The following is a 21576-nucleotide window of genomic DNA, read 5'->3' on the forward strand; positions in this document are numbered from 1 at the left end:
GGGACACAGCCCCTGAATAATACATACAGCCCAAAAAGACTTAAGAGTCTGACTAGGTTACACACTAGTGAGGCTACACTGTACAACGAGGCTACACTGTACAACGAGGCTACACACTAGTGAGGCTACACTGTACAACGAGGCTACACTGTACACCGAGGCTACACTGTACAACGAGGCTACACACTAGTGAGGCTATACTGTACAACCAGGCTACACACTAGTGAGGCTATACTGTACAACCAGGCTACACACTAGTGAGGCTATACTGTACAACCAGGCTACACACTAGTGAGGCTATACTGTACAACCAGGCTACACACTAGTGAGGCTACACTGTACAATCAAATCACATTTTATTTGTCACGTGCCGAATACAACAGGTGTAGTAGACCTTACAGTGAAATGCTTTACAGGAAACAACAAGGCAACACTGTAAAATGAGGCCTTAGTTACTGTAAGTAGACTGTGCACACTAGGGTAAATCATCTCCTCTTCCTCTGGTGTCTTTTTGAGCATTACATTGGGTGAATGATGCGTGTTGCCATAGAGATCCGGCATTTGACTAAATTCCCCCTGATTGGCCCTAAGGCTGGAGCTATGGTAATTACCTGGAATGTGTGAGTCACACCAGAGAGGAAGAAGCGGGGGGGTAACTTTTTTGAAGGCATTGTATTTTCAGTGTTCGATCGGCCCACTTGTATCTGGTCAATATATTGGATCATCTGTGGTCACACACAGTAATTGAAATGTGTTAGTCACATGCGATATCTCAATTGGCCCAAGTGGGCGGGGGTAGGGGGGGGGGGGGGGGGGGGCTGCTGCATCATTTGTGGAGGACGACATGTTTACTGTTGCCTTGTTTGATCATGGTTAGTGATAAACCCAGCTGTCATATGAGACAGGATTTCCTTACCAAACTCTCTCACAAGACTGATTGGAGAGGGTGTGAGGACAGCTCTGTCCTTTTGTCTTATTTAGAGTTGTTATTGTCACGGTGGAGGGCTTAAACATAATTATTTCCCCCCACGATGAAATGGGAGGGGGGGGGGGGGGACTACTATGGTCTGGATCTACCTCAGTTCGTATGTCAGTCACATGCAATATCTCACACCACTGACCTGACGATTGACCCGTCCTGCTCACCACTGACCCGTCTTGCTCACCACTGGCCTGACGATTGACCCGTCTTGCTCACCACTGATCCGTCTTGCTCACCACTGGCCCGAAGATTGACCCGTCCTGCTCACCACTGACCCGTCTTGCTCACCACTGGCCTGACGATTGACCCGTCCTGCTCACCACTGACCCGTCTTGCTCACCACTGGCCTGACGATTGACCCGTCCTGCTCACCACTGACCCGTCTTGCTCACCACTGGCCTGACGATTGACCCGTCCTGCTCACCACTGACCCGTCTTGCTCACCACTGGCCTGACGATTGACCCGTCCTGCTCACCACTGACCCGTCTTGCTCACCACTGGCCTGACGATTGACCCGTCCTGCTCACCACTGACCCGTCCTGCTCACCACTGACCCGTCCTGCTCACCACTGACCCGTCCTGCTCACCACTGACCCGTCTTGCTCACCACTGACCCGTCTTGCTCACCACTGACCCGTCTTGCTCACCACTGACCCGTCCTGCTCACCACTGACCCGTCCTGCTCACCACTGACCCGTCCTGCTCACCACTGACCCGTCCTGCTCACCACTGACCCGTCCTGCTCACCACTGACCCGTCCTGCTCACCACTGACCCGTCCTGCTCACCACTGACCCGTCTTGCTCACCACTGACCCGTCTTGCTCACCACTGACCCGTCTTGCTCACCACTGACCCGTCCTGCTCACCACTGACCCGTCCTGCTCACCACTGACCCGTCCTGCTCACCACTGACCTGAAGATTGACCCGTCCTGCTCACCACTGACCTGAAGATTGACCCGTCCTGCTCACCACTGACCCGTCCTGCTCACCACTGACCCGTCCTGCTCACCACTGACCCGTCCTGCTCACCACTGACCCGTCTTGCTCACCACTGACCCGTCCTGCTCACCACTGACCCGTCCTGCTCACCACTGACCTGACGATTGACCCGTCCTGCTCACCACTGACCCGTCCTGCTCACCACTGACCCGTCCTGCTCACCACCGACCTGACGATTGACCCGTCCTGCTCACCACTGACCCGTCCTGCTCACCACTGACCTGACGATTGACCCGTCCTGCTCACCACTGACCCGTCCTGCTCACCACTGACCCGTCCTGCTCACCACTGACCCGTCCTGCTCACCACTGACCCGTCCTGCTCACCACTGACCCGTCCTGCTCACCACTGACCCGTCCTGCTCACCACTGACCCGTCCTGCTCACCACTGACCCGTCCTGCTCACCACTGGCCTGACGATTGACCCGTCCTGCTCACCACTGACCCGTCCTGCTCACCACTGACCTGACGATTGACCCGTCCTGCTCACCACTGACCTGAAGATTGACCCGTCCTGCTCACCACTGACCCGTCCTGCTCACCACTGACCCGTCCTGCTCACCACTGACCCGTCCTGCTCACCACTGACCTGACGATTGACCCGTCCTGCTCACCACTGACCCGTCCTGCTCACCACTGACCTGACGATTGACCCGTCCTGCTATGGAGATCCGGGAGGGAATCTGTTTTTTTATTTTTTATTTAACAATAATGCATTTTAAAACCGTGATGATCTCTAGTGGTAGTAAGAGTTGTGGTGCATTTAGAAGTTCCCCTCTCTTGGATTGAATGGGTTCATTTAGTAGTTACCCTCTCTTGGATTGACACAGTTGGGCATCTTTGTACAGACATTTTCCATTCCCCCTCCATTTGTCTGCCTGCCATTGCCTACACTCTGTACTGTACCCCCCCATCCAAAAATAACCTCTGTTGTCCTACAGTATAAGTGTGTGTTTCAAACCAGGGGATTGCTAGGCTGAGGTGTTTAGCTCCAGGCCCCTTTGCTCAGGTTACAGTGCAGAGTGCAATCTGGTCGCCCCCCCCCACCACCACCACCACCACCACTACCCCGTTAGCTGTATGTAGAGGCCGAAGGTTTGATGTTGAAGCACAACACAGTGGTCAAACTCCTGTTACACACAGATCAACCAACGGCGTCTTGCAGACAGATGCAGACCTTACTCTGGAGCGATTGGGACGACTATAGGCCAGTGGAACCAAGATCTGACCGTATGGTTTTGTGTTGCCGGGGGCAGATTTGACCGTGCCACTCTAAGGACATGTTGTGTGCTAGTAGTCATTTGGAACTGAGAGGATATACCGCCATCGTTTTACACTTGTTTATGTTTATTATCCTACAATTAAAGTCTTATCTTTCCTATCACAGATAGAATTTGACTTGCCTTGTTAAATAAAAGTTTTTTTTTAAAAACAAACAGAAAACAAATGATCTGTTTTTATTAAATCCTATTGTTTGTCTTCAAACTCTTAACAACAAGTTCAGCAGCACTTTGAACAGTGAGTTCATGGAAGTTTTATCGCCCCCCCCCCATTCCCATCCTCTGACTGCATGGTGTCCAGTGTCCCAGAGGCTTAGGCAAGTGTGGCAGGCTGGAGGGGGAGGGCTATCTCATGACAGTGGTGGCCGGTTGGTTAAGTTCACAGGGGTGTCGGTGGCTCTTTCAGAGAGAAGGCAACTCTGCCCCAGACCACAGGTGTTAAAAGGATTGAGTCAGCTTACTGTCACAGGAAACAAGGACGAGGACCGATGCAACAGAACTAGAATGAGTAGAATGGACGTCCCCATTCAAGTTAATGACGCTATAATGGGTGGATTGGCAGCTGTTTTAAGAGTCTATTTCTATGGTCACTGCTACGTCCGCTTGGATCTCTCTTGGGCCTTGGATCTCTCTTGGGCCTTGGATCTCTCTTGGGCCTTGGATCTCTCTTGGGCCTTGGATCTCTCTTGGGCCTTGGATCTCTCTTGGGCCTTGGATCTCTAGAACATTTCTATTTCAAAGGACCGGGCATGCTCAGTAGGCACTAAATAGGAAAATGTCTAGTTTGTGTGAGACTACCTCACCCGTTTACAAAAATGCATTCTCCCTGTTTTAATTTTGATCAAACCCAAATATTTAACCAACATCTTTTCAAAGTACCCTGCTCTTCCTCTCCAAACTCCATAGAAATACCATTTAATGTGAGTTGTATAATTAGCCATGACTTATAGAAACCCATTGCTTTTGTTTTTGTGTTTGTTACCTACTGAATTGTCTTTTTTGTAAGGTCAACAGGGTTGTTCATTAATGCCCACCGTAGAAAAACGTTGTGCAATGGAAAACGAAAGCAGGCTTTTCTTATTGGACAAGTTTTTAGTGGTTTTCTTCCTTTTCATGCCTAGTGAACATGACCCCAAAATGTGTTGCTCAATGGTGCTGAGTCGCTCTTCACCTGGACACTCACAGTGAATCGGGATCAGACTGTTTTGCCCGCCTTACTGACTGAACGTGTCTGTACGCCACAAGCCTGTTTGTGTGCTGTGTATTCTGTGTAAAACCAAGTGCTACCAACACCAAATGTTATTGTCCATTCAAATGTCTATTTTTCTCCCTCCCTTTCTCCCTCTGTGTTCTCCTACCTCTGCTCTCTCTCCCTCTGTGTTCTCCTACCTCTGCTCTCTCTCCCTCTCTGTGTTCTCCTACCTCTGCTCTCTCTCCCTCTCTGTGTTCTCCTACCTCTGCTCTCTCTCCCTCTCTGTGTTCTCCTACCTCTGCTCTCTCTTTCAGGACTTCTCGAATGACGACACCAAGCTGGAGTACAATGTGGACGCAGACAATGGCATTGCGATGGAGGGCTACCTGTTTAAGAGGGCCAGCAACGCCTTCAAAACATGGAACAGGTTAGCTAGAGGACATGATGCAAATCTCTCTCCTTCTCCCCCGCCTCCCCCTGTTCCCACTTCTCTCTCCTTCTCCCCCGCCTCCCCTTCTCTCTCCTTCTCCCCCTGTTCCCCCTTCTTCCCCGCCTCCCCCTGTTCCCCCGCCTCCCCTTCTCTCTCCTTCTCCCCCTGTCCCCCTTCTCTCTCCTTCTCCCCCTGTTCCCCCTTCTCTCTCTCTCCAGCTGTGCCCTGTAATGACTTCACCGTTGCGCTAAACACCATGTTCAGTAGGTAGAACATTCCTGGTAGCAGTAATCTTTCTGTGTCCTCTAACCTTACGGTGGTTTTTGTTACTAGCTGGGTGGGGAGGTGATAAGTCACTGTTTAGTATTCATTCATCCAGGGCAGTCAGTCAGGAGGGAAGAATGGTGGGAGGGAGGTAGTGACGTGGTCATCTGACACCCGGGAGAGCGCAGCCTGAATGGCGCAGCGCTCCGTGAGCTGCATGGAGTTAGCAAGGAGAACACCAAGCCTTTTATTGTCCTGTAGCTTCCAAACACATTCCCTGTGCTGCGAGATGGTCTCCATGCTGTTTGAAAAATGCAATATTATAGTGCCGGGAAGCTTTTTTTTCCCAGACCTATCAAACCGTGACAAACGGTATAGTTTTCTACCAGCCCTTCCAGAATTGGATTTAATCACCATAATATCAGATAATTATTTTGTCAATTTATTTGTCCTTCATTAAATCTCTATCAATTTTAGTTGGCTATTAAATACTTCAAATTGTCTCACCTGTTGACCGTGATGTGAACCCTCCTCTCCTTTTCAGGCGCTGGTTCTCCATTCAAAACAATCAGCTAGTTTACCAGAAGAAGTTCAAGGTAAGTCGGATTATTCCAAATTGGTTCCCTGTATAGTGCACTACTTTTGACCAGAGCCCTATGGGTAGTGCCCTGTATAGGGACAAAGGGTCCCATTTGGGATGCGGCCAACATCGAATATACACTTCCAGCCCAAATTCCCCCTGCATTTGTAATACAACGAGGCAGCGTTGAATGTGGAGCACAGTTAACACAAAACAGATGAGTTTGTGGAATAGGGAGGAAAAACAATTCACTTTGCTGCAGGTAACCAGGTTACAATATGGAATTAAATTAACACCTGTGTTGTGTATACCTCTGAAGAAATTACATTTGCGTGCGTGTCTGTGTGTGGTCTCTTGAGGCTGCGCCGTACAATTGTGTGTGTGTGTGTACATTGCATTGTGTGTGTGTATATGAGTGTGTACATTGCATTGTGTGTGTGTGTGTGTGTGTGTACATTGCAGTGTGTGTGTGTGTGTATATGAGTGTGTACATTGCATTGTGTGTGTGTGTGTGTGTATATATGAGTGTGTACATTGCATTGTGTGTGTGTTACAGAGGCTGTGTGTACATTGCATTGTGTGTGTGTGTGTGTGTGTGTGTATATATATGAGTGTGTACATTGCATTGTGTGTGTGTGTGTGTATATATATGAGTGTGTACATTGCATTGTGTGTGTGTTACGGAGGCTGTGTGTACATTGCATTGTGTGTGTGTGTGTGTGTGTGTGTGTATATATATGAGTGTGTACATTGCATTGTGTGTGTGTTACGGAGGCTGTGTGTACATTGCATTGTGTGTGTGTGTGTGTGTGTGTGTATATATGAGTGTGTACATTGCATTGTGTGTGTGTTACGGAGGCTGTGTGTACATTGCATTGTGTGTGTGTTACGGAGGCTGTGTTCTCCTTTCCCAGGATAATCCCACGGTGGTGGTGGAGGACTTGCGGCTATGTACAGTCAAACACTGTGAGGATATCGAACGTCGTTTCTGCTTTGAAGTGGTGTCCCCCACCAAGTAAATACACACACACACATCCACACACACACACACACACACACACACACACACACACACACACATACTTTTGTATATATGTTCATTATAGTGTATGTGGACACGCCTTCAAATTAGTGGATTCGGCTATTTCAGCCACACCCCTTGCTGACAGGTTTATACAATTGAGCTCACCGCCATGCAATCTCCATAGACAAACAATGGCCCATACTGTAGAGCTTAGTGACTTTCAACGTGGCACCGTCATAGGATGCCACCTTTCCAACAAGTCAGTTTGTCAAATTTCTGCACTACTAGAGCTTTCCCGGTCACCTGTAAGTGCTGTTATTGTTAAGTGGAAATGTCTAGGAGCAACAACGGCTCAGCCGCGAAGTGGTAGGCCACACGAGCTCACAGAATGGGATCGCTGAAGAACGTAGCGCATAAAAATTCTGTCCTCGGTTGCAACATTCACTGCCTAGTTCCAAACTGCATCTGGAAGCAACGTCAGCACAAGAACTGCTAGAACTGTTTGTCGGGAGGGGTTTCCGTGGCAGAGCAGCCACACACAAGACTATGATCACCGTGTGCAATGCCAAGCGTCGGCTGAAGTGGTGTAAAGCTCGCCGCCATTGGACTGTGGAGCACTAAGAACGTGTTTTCTGGAGTGTTGAATCACGCTTCACCATCTGGCAGTCCAACGGACAAATCTGGGTTTGGTGGATGCCACGAGAACGTAACCTGCCCGAATGCATAGTGCAAACTGTAAAGTTTGGTAGAGGAGGAATAATGGTCTGGGGCTGTTTTTCATGGTTGGGGCTAGGCCCCTTAGTTCCAGTGAAGGGAAATCTTAATGCTACAATGATATTCTAGACTATTCTGTGCTTGCACCAGTTTGGGAAAGGCCCTTTTATGTTACAACATGACAATGCCACCATTACAAAGCGAGGTCCATACAGAAATGGTTTGTCGAGGTCGGTGTGGAAGAACTTCACTGGCCTGCACAGAACCCTGACCTCAACCCCATCGAACACCTTTGTGATGAATTGGAATGCCGACTGCGAGCCAGGCCTAATCACCCAACATCAGTGCCCGACCTCACTAATGCTCTTGTGGCTGAACGCTGCACGGACTTGCTTCCAATGTTCCAACGTCTAGTGGAAAGCCTTCCCAGAAGATTGGAGGCTGTTATGGCAGCAAGGGGGGAACCAACTCCATATTAATGCCCCTGAATTTGGAATGAGATGTTTGACGAGCAGGTATCCACATACTTTTGGTCATGTAGTGTATATACACTTACAGATACAAGTGCACACAGAGTACCTAGACACCCCAATATTGTCACACCACACACAGTCTGGTGCTGCTCAGTAACAAATTGAAATCTAGTGTGTAGAGGTCTATCAGGCCAGGAAGGGGGAGGCTGACGTCCTGGTGTCCCTCCCCCTTCAGGAGTTGTATTATGCAGGCTGACTCTGAGAAGCTGAGGCAGGCTTGGATCAAAGCTGTCCAGAACAGCATCGCCACTGCCTTCCGGGAGCAGGGAGAGGACGCTGAGGTGAGTCACCACGCGCTGCCAGAACTAATGACCTCATGACATTTCTCCATGTTATTTATTTGCCATTTGTTTTCGTTTAGTACATGTCAGGATGTACGTCTGAACAAAAGTAAAGGATTTCCCTCGTGTGTGTGTGTGTGTGTGTGTGTGTGTGTGTGTGTGTGTGTGTGTGTGTGTGTGTGTGTGTGTGTGTGTGTGTGTGTGTGTGTGTGTGTGTGTGTGTGTGTGTCTGTGTGTGTGTGTGTGTGTGTGTGTGTGTGTGTGTGTGTGTCTGTGTGTGTGTGTGTCTGACAATAGACAATGAAGTAGCGGTCTTCTAGTGTTATATGTTGTGTATAACGGCGTGTTCATGACCCTCCAGAAGCTGGACCGGAAGTCTTCCACGTCCACTGGCAGCCTGGACTCAGGCGGCGAGCCCAAAGAGAGGTCACTGAAAGGGGAGAGCGCCCTCCAGAGGGTCATGGTCATTGGGGGCAACGCCTGCTGCTGTGACTGTGGTCAACCTGACCCACGCTGGGCCAGCATCAACCTGGGCATCACCCTCTGTATCCAGTGCTCTGGGATACACAGGTAAACTACCAGTACTTCTGTATGTAGTAATACACTGAACAAAAATATAAACGCAACATGTAAAGTGTTGGTCCCGTGTTTCATGAGCTGCAATAAAAAAAAAATCCCAGAAATGTTCCGTACGCACAAGAAGCTTATTTCTCTAAAACGTTGTGCACAAATATGTTTACATCCCTGTTAGTGAGCCAATAAAAGGCTTTCACCTGTGGGATTGTCTGGGGGGGGGGGGGGGGGGGGGCTGGCTGAGGAGTATTTCTGTCTGTCATAAAGCCCTTTTGTGGGGGGGGGTGAACTTAATCTGATTGGTTGCGCCCCTGCCCAGTCATGTGAAATCCATCGATAAGGGCCTAATGAATTTATTTAAATGGACTGATTTCCTTTTTATTTGAACTGTAGCTCAGTAAAATCTTTGAAATTGTTGCATATTGCAATATTTTAATTGCATATATTTTTGTTCACTGTATATATGTGTCACCCAATGCTCCCAGGATACACAGTACATTCCTATCACTGCAGATACTACACATCACGGTACTACGAACTTCATATGTATTCGTAGGCGTCATGCACATAGGAGGCACCGGAGGAAGTGTTTTGATTTTTATTGATTTTTTTTATTTGATTTATTATACTAGCCAGTTAGCAATGTTATGAAGATAGTTTTAGCTAGCCCAGACAGGTTCCCAACCTCATAACTAGGCTGTCAATCAAGTTAGAGTCGCTAGCTTGTCTAACTATCTTAGCAGACATGTCTGCTGGCATGATTGGTAAAAAAAAAAGCAAGCAATAACTAAATGTACCGAATAAGACTTGTATTCATTTCAATCGTTTACCCAGATGTTAGTAGAGAAGCCTACTCAGTTCCTCTTCAATAAGAACCAGCAGTTCTGAGGATACAGACCGCTCGAAGTGTGCTTAGATATATATGTATTTTTTTTACATTTAATTAAGCATAATGGTGGTTACTCTAGATTTCAGGAAAAAGCTGTTTCAACTTTCAAATTCTCCAACGTACGGACGGACGGTGGACCGCATTTTAGACTGTAGAATGGTGCTGTACGACCCCATACCGAACTGTAGACTGGTGCTGTACGACCACATACCGAACTGTAGACTGGTGCTGTACAACAGTAGAAAGGTTCACATTTTTTTTTTACTAGATGGGGAATAAAACAATCAAAAGCTCAGTAAATCTGTCCCCATGTGCATTTTAGACTGTAGACTTACTCTTACTAGCTGCATACTCCCACCTTGTGGCCACAGTACAAACTACACCCTCAATTGAACAGCGTGTTCCTGTGATGAAGCTGTGTGGACTCAGTTATTTTTAGACAGTCTCTTTGATGCATGAGTTAATAACAGACTCTCACCATCTGCAGGAGTCTGGGGGTCCATTTCTCCAAAGTGCGCTCGCTCACCCTGGACTCATGGGAACCGGAACTACTCAAGGTGAGAAAAGAAAGGGGGGAGGGTGAGAGATGGAGGGGCACAAAGAGAGAGGCAGGAGATTTTCACAATCACATACTCCCTCTCTTGGATTCGCTAGTGACAGATCAATGCTAAAATGTAATGGTTACATATTACTGTCTTTTACATGTCATGAATTTGCATGAATGACATGCTGTCCTCGGAATGTGCTGGTTAATTTTGTCATAGTAACATAATTGTGTGTGTGTGTGTGTGTGTGGTGTGTTGAACACAGCTGATGTGTGAGCTGGGTAACGGGGTCATCAACCAGATCTACGAGGCTGGGAGAGAGGAGCTGGGAGCCATGAAGCCAAAGCCGACAGACCCCAGGTACTACCGCCGTGTTGTTCTATAGCTACCATTCATTGCAAGATGGCGCCGACAGAGATGCTCGCCTCGCTTCGAGTCCTTAGGATTATTTCTGTATTATTTCTTACATTGCTAGCCCAGAAAATCTTATGTATTATTACATACAGCCGGAAAGAAGTATTGGATATAAGTGCGACGTCAATTTACCAACAACCACCAGGAATACGACTTTCCCGAAGCGGATCCTTTGTTCGGACCACCACCCAGGACAGTGGATCTAATCCCAGAAGCTGACCCAAAACAACGTCGCCGCAGAAGAGGCAGACGGAGCGGCCTCCTGGTCAGGCTCCGCAGGCGGGCACATCGCCCACCGCTTCCGAGTATACTGCTCGCCAATGTCCAGTCTCTTGACAACAAGTTAGACTAAATTAGAGCAAGGGTTGTCTTCCAGAGAGACATCAGAGCTTGTAACTCTCTCGGGATACGTTGTCGGTTCAGCCACCGGACTTTTTCATGTGTCATGCCGACCGAGATACACCCCCGCCCTTCTTCCCAGAGAGGTGTTTATGCTTCATGATTAATGACTCATGGTGTAAACATACAGGAACTCAAGTCCTTCTGCTCACCCGACCTAGAATTCCTTACAATCAAATGCCGGCCATATTATCTCCCAAGAGAATTCTAGTCAGTTATCTTCACAGCTGTGTATATACCCCCTCAAGTAGACACCACGATGGCCCTCAAGGAACTTCACTGGAAACCATATATCCTGAGGCTGCATTTATTGTAGCCGGGGATTTTAACAATGAAAATTTGAGAACAAAGTTACCTAAATTCTATCAGCATATTGATTGCAGCACTAGCGTGGGCAATACACTCGATCACTGCTACTCTAACTTCCTCGATGCATACAAGGCCCCATTTCAAGATTGTTTTGATCACGCTGACTGGGAAATGTGCCGGGCAGCCTCAGAGAAAGTCTATCTATACGCTGACTCTGTGAGTGAGTTTATAAGGAAAGGCATTGGAGATGTTGCACCCACTTGTGACTATTAAAACCTACCATAACCAGAAACCGTGGATGGGTGGCGGCATTCGCGCAAAACTGAAAGAACGAACCACCACATTTAATCATGGAAAGAGGACTGGGAATACGGCCGAATATAAACAATGTAGTTATTCCCTCCGCAAGGCAATAAAACAAACAAAATGTCGGTATAGGGACAAAGTGGAGTCGGAGTTCAACGGCTCAGACACGAGACGTATGTGGCAGGGTCTACAGGAAATCACGGACTACAAAAAGAAAACATGCCACATAACCGACACCGTCTCGCTCCCAGACAAACTAAAGGATAATACAGTACCACAGTTGCGGCCCATTAAAAAAAGACTGCGCCCCCTTCTTCTCCATGGTTGACCTGAGTAAGACGTGTAAACCCTAGCAAGGTTGCAGCCCCATCCTCAGCATGCGCAGACCAGCTTTCTGGTGTGTTTATGGACATATTCAATCGCTCCTTATCCCAGTCTGCTGTCCCCACATGCTTCAAAATGGCCAACATTGTTCCTTTACCCAAGAAGGCAAAGATAACTGAACTAAATGACTACCGCCCCATAGCACTCACTTCTGTCATCATGATGTGCTTTGAGAGACTAGTCAAGGATCATATCACCTCCACTTTACCTGCCACCCTAGACCCACTCCAATTTTCATACCGACCTAACAGGTCCACAGACGATGCAATCACACTGCCCTATCCCATCTGGACAAGAGGAATACCTATGTAAGAATGCTGTTCATTGACTACAGCTCAGCATTCAACACCATATTACCCTCCAAGCTCATCATTAAGCTGTAGGCCCTAGGTCTCAACCCCGCCCTGTGCAATTGGGTCCTGGACTTTCTGACTTGCTGCCCCCAGGTGGTGAAGGTAGGAAACAACAGCTCTACTTCGCCTACCCTCAACACTGGGGCCCCACAAGGGTGTGTGCTCAGCCCCCTCCTGTACTCCCTGTTCACCCATGACTGCGTGGCCATGCACGCCTCCAACTCAATCATCAAGTTTGCAAACGACACAACAGTAGTAGGCCTGATTACCAACAATGATGAGACAGCCTAAAGGGAGGAGGTGAGGGCTCTCTGAGTGAGGTGTCAGGAAAACAACCTCTCGCTCAACGTCAACAAAACAAAGGAGATGATTGTGGACTTCAGGGAACAGCAGAGGGAGCACCCCCCCTATCCACATTGAAGGGACAGCAGTGGAGTCCTTGGCGTACACTTCACAGACAAACTGAAATGGTCCACACAGACAGTTTGGTGAAGGTGCAACAGCGCCTCTTCAACCTCAGGAGGCTCACCTAAAACCCTGACAAACTTTTACAGATGCACAATCGAGAGTATCCTGTCAGGCTGTATCACTGCCTGGTACGGCAACTGCATCGCCCTCAACCACAAGGCTCTCCAGAGGGTAGTGCGGTCTGCACAAAGCATCACTGGGGTCAAACTACCTGCCCTCCAGGACACCTACAGCACCCGATGCCACAGGAAGACCAATAAGATCAAGGACAACAACCACCTGAGCCACTGCCTGTTCACCTCGCTACCATCCAGAAGGCGAGGTCAGTACAGGTGCATCAATGCTGGGACCGAGAGACTGAAAAACAACTTCTATCTCAAGGCCATCAGACTACTAAACAGCCATCACTAACTCAGAGAGGCTGCTGCCTACATACTGACTCAAATCACTGGCCACTTTAATAAATGGATCACCAGTCACTTTAAATAATTCCACTATAATAATGTTAACATTTTTTCCATTACTCATATGTATATACTGTACCTCATACCAGCTATTGCTTGCCTATGCCGCTCGGCCATCGCTCATCTGTACCTACTCTCATTCACCCCTTTTTAGATTTGTGTGTATTAGGTAGTTGTTGGGGAACTGTTAGATTACTTGTTATATACTACTGCGCTGTCGGAACTAGAAGCACAAGCATTTCACTACACTCACATTTAACATCTGCTAACCATGTGTATGTGACCAATAAAATGTGATTTGATTTTAGCCACCACCATGTTTTATAGCTTTTAATTTTGTTTTCTATGAAGCAAATAAAGGGTAGTCCCATACAAGTCGGAGGTGTCGTACTACAGCATTGCACAAAGATTGCCATCTTTGCGTGGGTTGCCAGATTGGTTTAATTTGTTGATTTAGATAAAAATGTTGCTTGCTATCTTTGCCTGATTTGTTCAGGTTGTTGAATTCAGTCTTCCTCTCTCTCGGTGTCTTTCCCCAGGCAGGAGATCGAAGCCTACATCAGGGCCAAGTACGTGGACCGGCGTTTCGTGCAGCGCCCGTCCAATGAAGAGTTACGCGCCAAGGTGGTGTCCCTGGCCAAACGGGAGAAGAAGCTGAGCGGCAGCACGGAGCACCTGCCCCCCCGGCCGCCCCCGCCCACGCCCAAACTCCGGCCCTCCTCCAACGCCTCAGGTCAGTCAGGTAGGTGTCAACCCGTCCCAGGTCCGGTCTCTTAAAGGTGCACTCTGGAGCTCTTCCTCCTCGGTGGTGGTAGTATTGCGAATTCATGTATTCTGTGTACGCTAACTGTACATAAACACATAAACATGGCTCTAACCATGCAAATTCACCAAAAATGCCCATCGATAGCGCCTGTTCCGTTTAGATTTTACACTTGGAAAGACTTCCTCCCACTCAGTCCTTTAAAACGATCAAGCCGTAGGGCCTGTTACTGTTGACCCAGGAATACAGTACAAGCTACAGAGTGTGCCTTTTTTAAAGGATCAGCAACAGAATTGCGCTAATAGAACGATGTCATGCTCAGGACACACAACGGAAGGCACCCTCCCATCTTCTCTCTCGCGTTCTCTCTTTTCGTTGTAGTCTAACTGCCTGTGCTTCTATCCTCCTCTCCTCTCAATCCCCCTCTTCTCCACCCTCCTCCTCTTCTCCACCCTCCTCCTCCTTCTCCACCCTCCTCCTCCTTCTCCACCCTCCTCCTCCTTCTCCACCCTCCTCCTCCTTCTCCACCCTCCTCCTCCTTCTCCACCCTCCTCCTCCTTCTCCACCCTCCTCCTCCTTCTCCCTCCTCCTCCTTCTCCCTCCTCCTCTTCTCCACCCTCCTCCTCCTTCTCCACCCTCCTCCTCCTTCTCCACCCTCCTCCTCCTTCTCCACCCTCCTCCTCCTTCTCCACCCTCCTCCTCCTTCTCCACCCTCCTCCTCTTCTCCACCCTCCTTCTCCACCCTCCTCCTCCTTCTCCACCCTCCTCCTCTTCTCCACCCTCCTTCTCCACCCTCCTTCTCCACCCTCCTCCTCCTTCTCCACCCTCCTCCTCTTCTCCACCCTCCCCCTCTTCTCCACCCTCCCCCTCTTCTCCACCCTCCCCCTCTTCTCCACCACTCCTCCTCTTCTCCACCACTCCTCCTCTTCTCCACCACTCCTCCTCTTCTCCACCACTCCTCCTCCTTCTCCACCCTCCTCCTCCTTCTCCACCCTCCTCCTCCTTCTCCACCCTCCTCCTCCTTCTCCACCACTCCTCCTCTTCTCCACCCTCCTCCGGCTGCTCTGTGCTTCTGGACTAACCCCTTTCCCCTTTGCTGCTTGTTATTTCTATCTTCCTACCCCTCCACCCCTTTTCTCTCTGACCTCATCCACTGCCCTTGCCTAGCTGCTGCCAAAGGCTTGAAGGCGCGCCGCGACTCTCTCTTCTGTCCAGACGAGCTTGACTCGCTCTTCTCCTACTTTGACACCTCTGCCAAGCTCAGGAGCAGTAAGTATAGCTCTGTGTTTCACCCTCCTTCCCTCCTTCCTTACATCCTTCCCTCCAGCCATCCATCTGTACTCACTGCTCTGGCTGTAGACTAATTCCCATTCCACGTTCCCTCGTCTTATTCCCTTGATGAGCCGTGCCGTCACGTTGAGTGTGTCGTTGTGGTCAGTGTCTGAGTTTCTGAGTCTCATTTGTCTTATTGTGGCTGTGGGGGTCAGCTGGGAAATTCTCACTGGCTGTGGTGACCAAAATGCACTGCGTTCTCTAACCACTTGGTTAAAGTTGGTGAATGTGTGTGTGTGCTGGTGTGTAGTGATTGACTGCTTGATCCCTTGCAGTAAGAAGTGCAGACAGTGGCATCCAGAACAGTGCAGAAGGAAGTAGGGAGATGCTGGCCACCAACAGCCTGGCTGAAGCAGGTGATGCTCTCTCTCTCACACACACACACACACACACACACACACACACACACACACACACACGCCCGATGAGTCTCACTCGTATCCAGCTTATATTCAAACAGCTGTTCAATAACCCCACACACGAGCGCACACTGAAATGGTCCCACACACGGACGCACACTGAAATGGTCCCACACACGGACGCTCACTGAAATGGTCCCACACACGGACGCACACTGAAATGGTCCCACACACGGACGCCCACTGAAATGGTCCCACACACGGACGCCCACTGAAATGACCCCACACACGAGCGCACACTGAAATGACCCCACACACGAGCGCACACTGAAATGGCCCCACACACGGACGCCCACTGAAATGGCCCCACACACGGACGCCCACTGAAATGACCCCACACACGGACACCCACTGAAATGACCCCACACACGGACGCCCACTGAAATGACCCCACACACGAGCGCACACTGAAATGACCCCACACACGAGCGCACACTGAAATGACCCCACACACGAGCGCACACTGAAATGGTCCCACACACGAGCGCACACTGAAATGACCCCACACCTCTTAACTCCCTCTCCACCCTTCCCTCCACTCAGAAGCTGCCGAGGCGCCCCCCATGGCCATGCCTGCCACCCTGCCCCCTCCATCGCCCTGTAAGGAGCTGGTGGTGTTCTCGGAGCCCAAGGAGTACTCCTCGGGGCTGCAGCTGTACTGGGCCTCGTGTGCCCGCAGCCTGCCCGACATGGCCGAGGCCCTGGCCCACGGAGCGGAGGTCAACTGGGTCAACACCGACGACGACAAGAGGACCCCGCTCATCATGGCTGTGCAGGGGGTGAGGATACTTGAGTGTTGTGGACAGGTGTGGGGGTGGATCTGACCCTGTGTGTGTGCACTCATGCACGATAAATGTACTGGTACTTTTCTATTCTTCCAGGGCTCGTTGGTGACCTGTGAGTTCCTGCTCCAGAACGCAGGAAACGTGAACCAGCAGGACGCCCTGGGTCGAGGACCCCTCCACCACGCCACCATCCTGGGACACACCGGGTCCGTTCCCACCCCTTACCACCTATCACATCATCCAATCTGTCTGTTAGCAGAACGTTAAAGACCCCATGACCACGACTGCTCTCATAGAGAAGATATTAGAGAATACATTTATTTATTTAACTAGGCAAGTCAGTTAAGAGGGACGTCAGGTGGCCTAGTGGTTAGAGCATTGGACTTGTAACCGAAAGGTTGCAAGATCGAATCCCCGAGCTGACAAGGTACAAATCTGTAGTTCTGCACCTGAACAAGGCAGTTAAAAAAATAAAAATAAGAATTTGTTCTTAACTGACTTGCCTAGTTAAATAAAGGTCAAATTAAAAATGTTCAATGATGGCCTACAGGGGAACTGCCATATTTGTACCTTGTCAGCTCAGGGATTCAACCCAGCAACCTTTACTGGTCCAACTCTCTAACCACTAGTCTACCTGCCGGTCTGTTATTTCTAGATCTCACTTGGCAGACTGTTCCTTTTGTTCATGTGTTCTGGTTTAGATTAAAGCCTTTATGGCAAGCCTTTTTGTATGTTATATTTGATTGTAATAGACGAGGGTTGAGGTTAATTTGGGGGGGGTTGAGGTTAATTTGGGGGGGTTGAGGTTAATTTGGGGGGGTTGAGGTTAATTTGGGGGGGTTGAGGTTAATTTGGGGGGGGTTGAGGTTAATTTGGGGGGGTTGAGGTTAATTTGGGGGGGGTTGAGGTTAATTTGGGGGGGGTTGAGGTTAATTTGGGGGGGGTTGAGGTTAATTTGGGGGGGTTGAGGTTAATTTGGGGGGGTTGAGGTTAATTTGGGGGGGGTTGAGGTTAATTTGGGGGGGTTGAGGTTAATTTGGGGGGGGTTGAGGTTAATTTGGGGGGGGTTGAGGTTAATTTGGGGGGGTTGAGGTTAATTTGGGAGGGTTGAGGTTAATTTGGGGGGGTTGAGGTTAATTTGGGGGGGTTGAGGTTAATTTGGGAGGGTTGAGGTTAATTTGGGGGGGTTGAGGTTAATTTGGGGGGGTTGAGGTTAATTTGGGGGGGTTGAGGTTAATTTGGGGGGGTTGAGGTTAATTTGGGGGGGTTGAGGTTAATTTGGGGGGGTTGAGGTTAATTTGGGGGGGTTGAGGTTAATTTGGGGGGGTTGAGGTTAATTTGGGGGGGTTGAGGTTAATTTGGGGGGGGTTGAGGTTAATTTGGGGGGGTTGAGGTTAATTTGGGGGGGTTGAGGTTAATTTGGGGGGGTTGAGGTTAATTTGGGGGGGTTGAGGTTAATTTGGGGGGGGTTGAGGTTAATTTGGGGGGGTTGAGGTTAATTTGGGGGGGTTGAGGTTAATTTGGGGGGGTTGAGGTTAATTTGGGAGGGTTGAGGTTAATTTGGGGGGGTTGAGGTTAATTTGGGGGGGTTGAGGTTAATTTGGGGGGGTTGAGGTTAATTTGGGGGGGTTGAGGTTAATTTGGGGGGGTTGAGGTTAATTTGGGGGGGTTGAGGTTAATTTGGGGGGGTTGAGGTTAATTTGGGGGGGTTGAGGTTAATTTGGGGGGGTTGAGGTTAATTTGGGGGGGTTGAGGTTAATTTGGGGGGGTTGAGGTTAATTTGGGGGGGTTGAGGTTAATTTGGGGGGGTTGAGGTTAATTTGGGGGGGTTGAGGTTAATTTGGGGGGGTTGAGGTTAATTTGGGGGGGTTGAGGTTAATTTGGGGGGGTTGAGGTTAATTTGGGGGGGGTTGAGGTTAATTTGGGGGGGGTTGAGGTTAATTTGGGGGGGTTGAGGTTAATTTGGGGGGGTTGAGGTTAATTTGGGGGGGTTGAGGTTAATTTGGGGGGGTTGAGGTTAATTTGGGGGGGTTGAGGTTAATTTGGGGGGGTTGAGGTTAATTTGGGGGGGTTGAGGTTAATTTGGGGGGGTTGAGGTTAATTTGGGGGGGTTGAGGTTAATTTGGGGGGGTTGAGGTTAATTTGGGGGGGTTGAGGTTAATTTGGGGGGGTTGAGGTTAATTTGGGGGGGTTGAGGTTAATTTTGGGGGGGTTGAGGTTAATTTGGGGGGGTTGAGGTTAATTTGGGGGGGTTGAGGTTAATTTTGGGGGGTTGAGGTTAATTTGGGGGGGTTGAGGTTAATTTGGGGGGGTTGAGGTTAATTTGGGGGGGTTGAGGTTAATTTGGGGGGGTTGAGGTTAATTTGGGGGGGTTGAGGTTAATTTGGGGGGGTTGAGGTTAATTTGGGGGGGGTTGAGGTTAATTTGGGGGGGTTGAGGTTAATTTGGGGGGGTTGAGGTTAATTTGGGGGGGTTGAGGTTAATTTAGTGGGGGTTGAGGTTATTTAGTGGGGGTTGAGGTTATTTAGTGGGGGTTGAGGTTATTTAGTGGGGGTTGAGGTTATTTAGTGGGGGTTGAGGTTAATCAGTGGGTTGAGATTAATCAGTGGGTTGAGGTTAATCAGTGGGTTGCGGTTAATTGTAGTGACAAAGGGGAACTCGGTCTATGATCTTAGTTCATGTTGGGGTATTACAATAGATTTTTTTTTCCCTTTTTTAAATGTTATTCTCCAATCCAGTCAAGTGTGTTTGTTCCTGAAAAGAGGAGCCAATCAGAACGCGGCAGACATTGAAGCGAAAACGCCCCTATCCATGGCAGTGGACGCTGCCAATGCAGACATCGTCACATTGTGAGTGCCAAGTCTTTTGGCCTTTAAAAATATATATATACACACACACACACACACACACACTGAACAAAAATATAAACGCAACATGTAAAGTGTTGTTTCCATGTTTCATGAGCTGAAATAAAAAGATCCCAGAAATGTTCCATACGCACATAAAACATATCACTTTTTGTGCACACATTTGTTCACATCCCTGTTAGTGAGCATTTAGCCTTTTTTAGTTTCGTTTATTAGTTCGACCATTTAAAAAAACAAGCACACATAAAACTTAAAAGCCATACATGCACATGAATAAAATCATGGAGGATAACACGCAATAAAGTCTGGGACTTATTTCCATTGTGGTCCTCTTGAGACAAGATGGCTGGACAAGATCCAACACAGTTAAACACCGTATGGCAGTGAAACAATAAAACAAAAACAGAGAAGAAGAACATCTCTCTCATCAAAAACAGAGAAGAAGAACATCTATCTCATCAAAAACAGAGAAGAAGAACATCTCTCTCATCAAAAACAGAGAAGAAGAACATCTATCTCATCATTCCAGTTACATCATAGAGGTTATTCATATGGGCACAGAATACATATTTGACAAGGTAACCCATCCACCTGACAGGTGTGACATATCAAGAAGCTGATTTAAACAGCATGATCATTACACAGGTGCACCTTGTGCTGGGGGCAATAAAAGGCCACTCTAAAATGTGCAGTTTTGTCTCCCAACACAATGCCACAGATGTCTCAAGTTTTGAGGGAGCGTACAATTGGCATGCTGACTGCAATGTCCACCAGAGCTGTTGCCAGATAATTTAATGTTCATTTTCAACCACAAGCCGCCTCCAACGTTGTTTTAGAGAATTTGTCAGTACGTCCAACCGGCCTCACAACCGCAGACCACGTGTATGGTGTCGTGTGGGCGAGCGGTTTGCTGATGTCAACGTTGTGAACAGAGTGCCCCATGGTGGAGGTGGGGTTATGGTATGGGGCAATCATGAGCTACGGATAACTAAAACAATTGCATTTTATCAATGGTAATTTGAATGCACAGAGATACTGTGACGAGATCCTGAGGCCCATTATTGGCCCATTATACCACTGTTGGAGTTAGGAACCGAAGCATTTCGCTACACTCGCCATAACATCTGCTAAATATGTGTATGCGACCAATAACATTTGATTTGATGATAATGCACGGCCCCATGTCACAAGGATCTGTTCACAATTCCCTGATGCTGAAAATGTCCCAGTTCTTCCATGGCCTGCACACTCACCAGACATGTCACCCATTGAGCCTGTTTGGGATGAACTGGAGCAACGTGTACGACAGTGTGTTCCAGTTCCCACTACTATCCAGTCACTTCGCCCACCCATTGTAGAGGAGTGGGTACAACATTCCATAGGCCACAATCAACAGCCTGATCAACTCTATGCGAAGGCGATGTGTCGTTCTGCATGAGGCAAATGTTGGCCACACCAGATACGGACTGGTTTTCTGATCCACACCGCTACATTTAAAAAATATATATCTGTGACCAACCGATGGATATCGGTATTCCCAGTCATGTGAAATCCATAGATTAGTGCCTAATAAATTATATAAACTAAAACTCAGAAAAGTATTTTAAATTGTTGCATGTTGGTTTATGTTTTTGTTCAGTATACATATATATTAGATAAAGTGCATTTTTTTATGGAAAAGCAATTAGCCTTATTTGTCACTTAATCGCAAATTCAAAATGGAGTACTGAGGCAACATTTTATTTGACTTTACACTGTCCCAATTCATATTGATTGCTTCTATAAGTCTAAAGGTGGGTTGGATAAAGATGACACAATGAATGACTGTCCTCCCCTCGCTCTCCTTTCCCCAGACTGCGATTGGCCAAGATGAACGAGGAGATGCGGGAGGCGGAGGGGCCCTACATGCAGTCAGGTCAATATTCCACCAACAGCCCCACAGAGATGCAATACAGGAAGTGTATGCAGGAGTTCATTTGCCTGCAGCTGGCTGAGCCTTAGAGATCATAGAGCCCCAATACAAA

The 21576-nt window shown here is 48.5% G+C and overlaps 1 protein-coding gene across 9 annotated transcripts in view; it reads left to right on the forward strand.

The window, feature by feature from the left end:
- Nucleotides 1-21576, forward strand: part of acap2b (ArfGAP with coiled-coil, ankyrin repeat and PH domains 2b) — a 62394-nt gene that overhangs the window by 33532 nt on the left and 7286 nt on the right. For 3 of the 9 annotated variants that reach the window (XM_090237919.1, XM_090237548.1, XM_090237730.1), the window contains 14 exons: nt 4771-4883; nt 5695-5746; nt 6645-6745; nt 8177-8282; nt 8644-8852; nt 10232-10301; nt 10555-10649; nt 13926-14128; nt 15317-15418; nt 15757-15837; nt 16444-16679; nt 16782-16891; nt 19424-19534; nt 21406-21467. In XM_090237919.1, coding sequence (XP_090094045.1) covers nt 4771-4883; nt 5695-5746; nt 6645-6745; nt 8177-8282; nt 8644-8852; nt 10232-10301; nt 10555-10649; nt 13926-14128; nt 15317-15418; nt 15757-15837; nt 16444-16679; nt 16782-16891; nt 19424-19534; nt 21406-21467 — 1651 coding nt within the window. The remainder of the gene's footprint in view (nt 1-4770; nt 4884-5694; nt 5747-6644; nt 6746-8176; nt 8283-8643; nt 8853-10231; nt 10302-10554; nt 10650-13925; nt 14129-15316; nt 15419-15756; nt 15838-16443; nt 16680-16781; nt 16892-19423; nt 19535-21405; nt 21468-21576) is intronic. The other 6 variants (XM_090237622.1, XM_090237777.1, XM_090237668.1 and 3 more) reach the window with 3 other exon arrangements.

The sequence above is a fragment of the Oncorhynchus mykiss genome, chromosome 1 (assembly GCF_057628025.1).
Source record: "Oncorhynchus mykiss isolate SJ-2025 chromosome 1, ASM5762802v1, whole genome shotgun sequence".
NCBI classification, from domain to species: domain Eukaryota; kingdom Metazoa; phylum Chordata; class Actinopteri; order Salmoniformes; family Salmonidae; genus Oncorhynchus; species Oncorhynchus mykiss.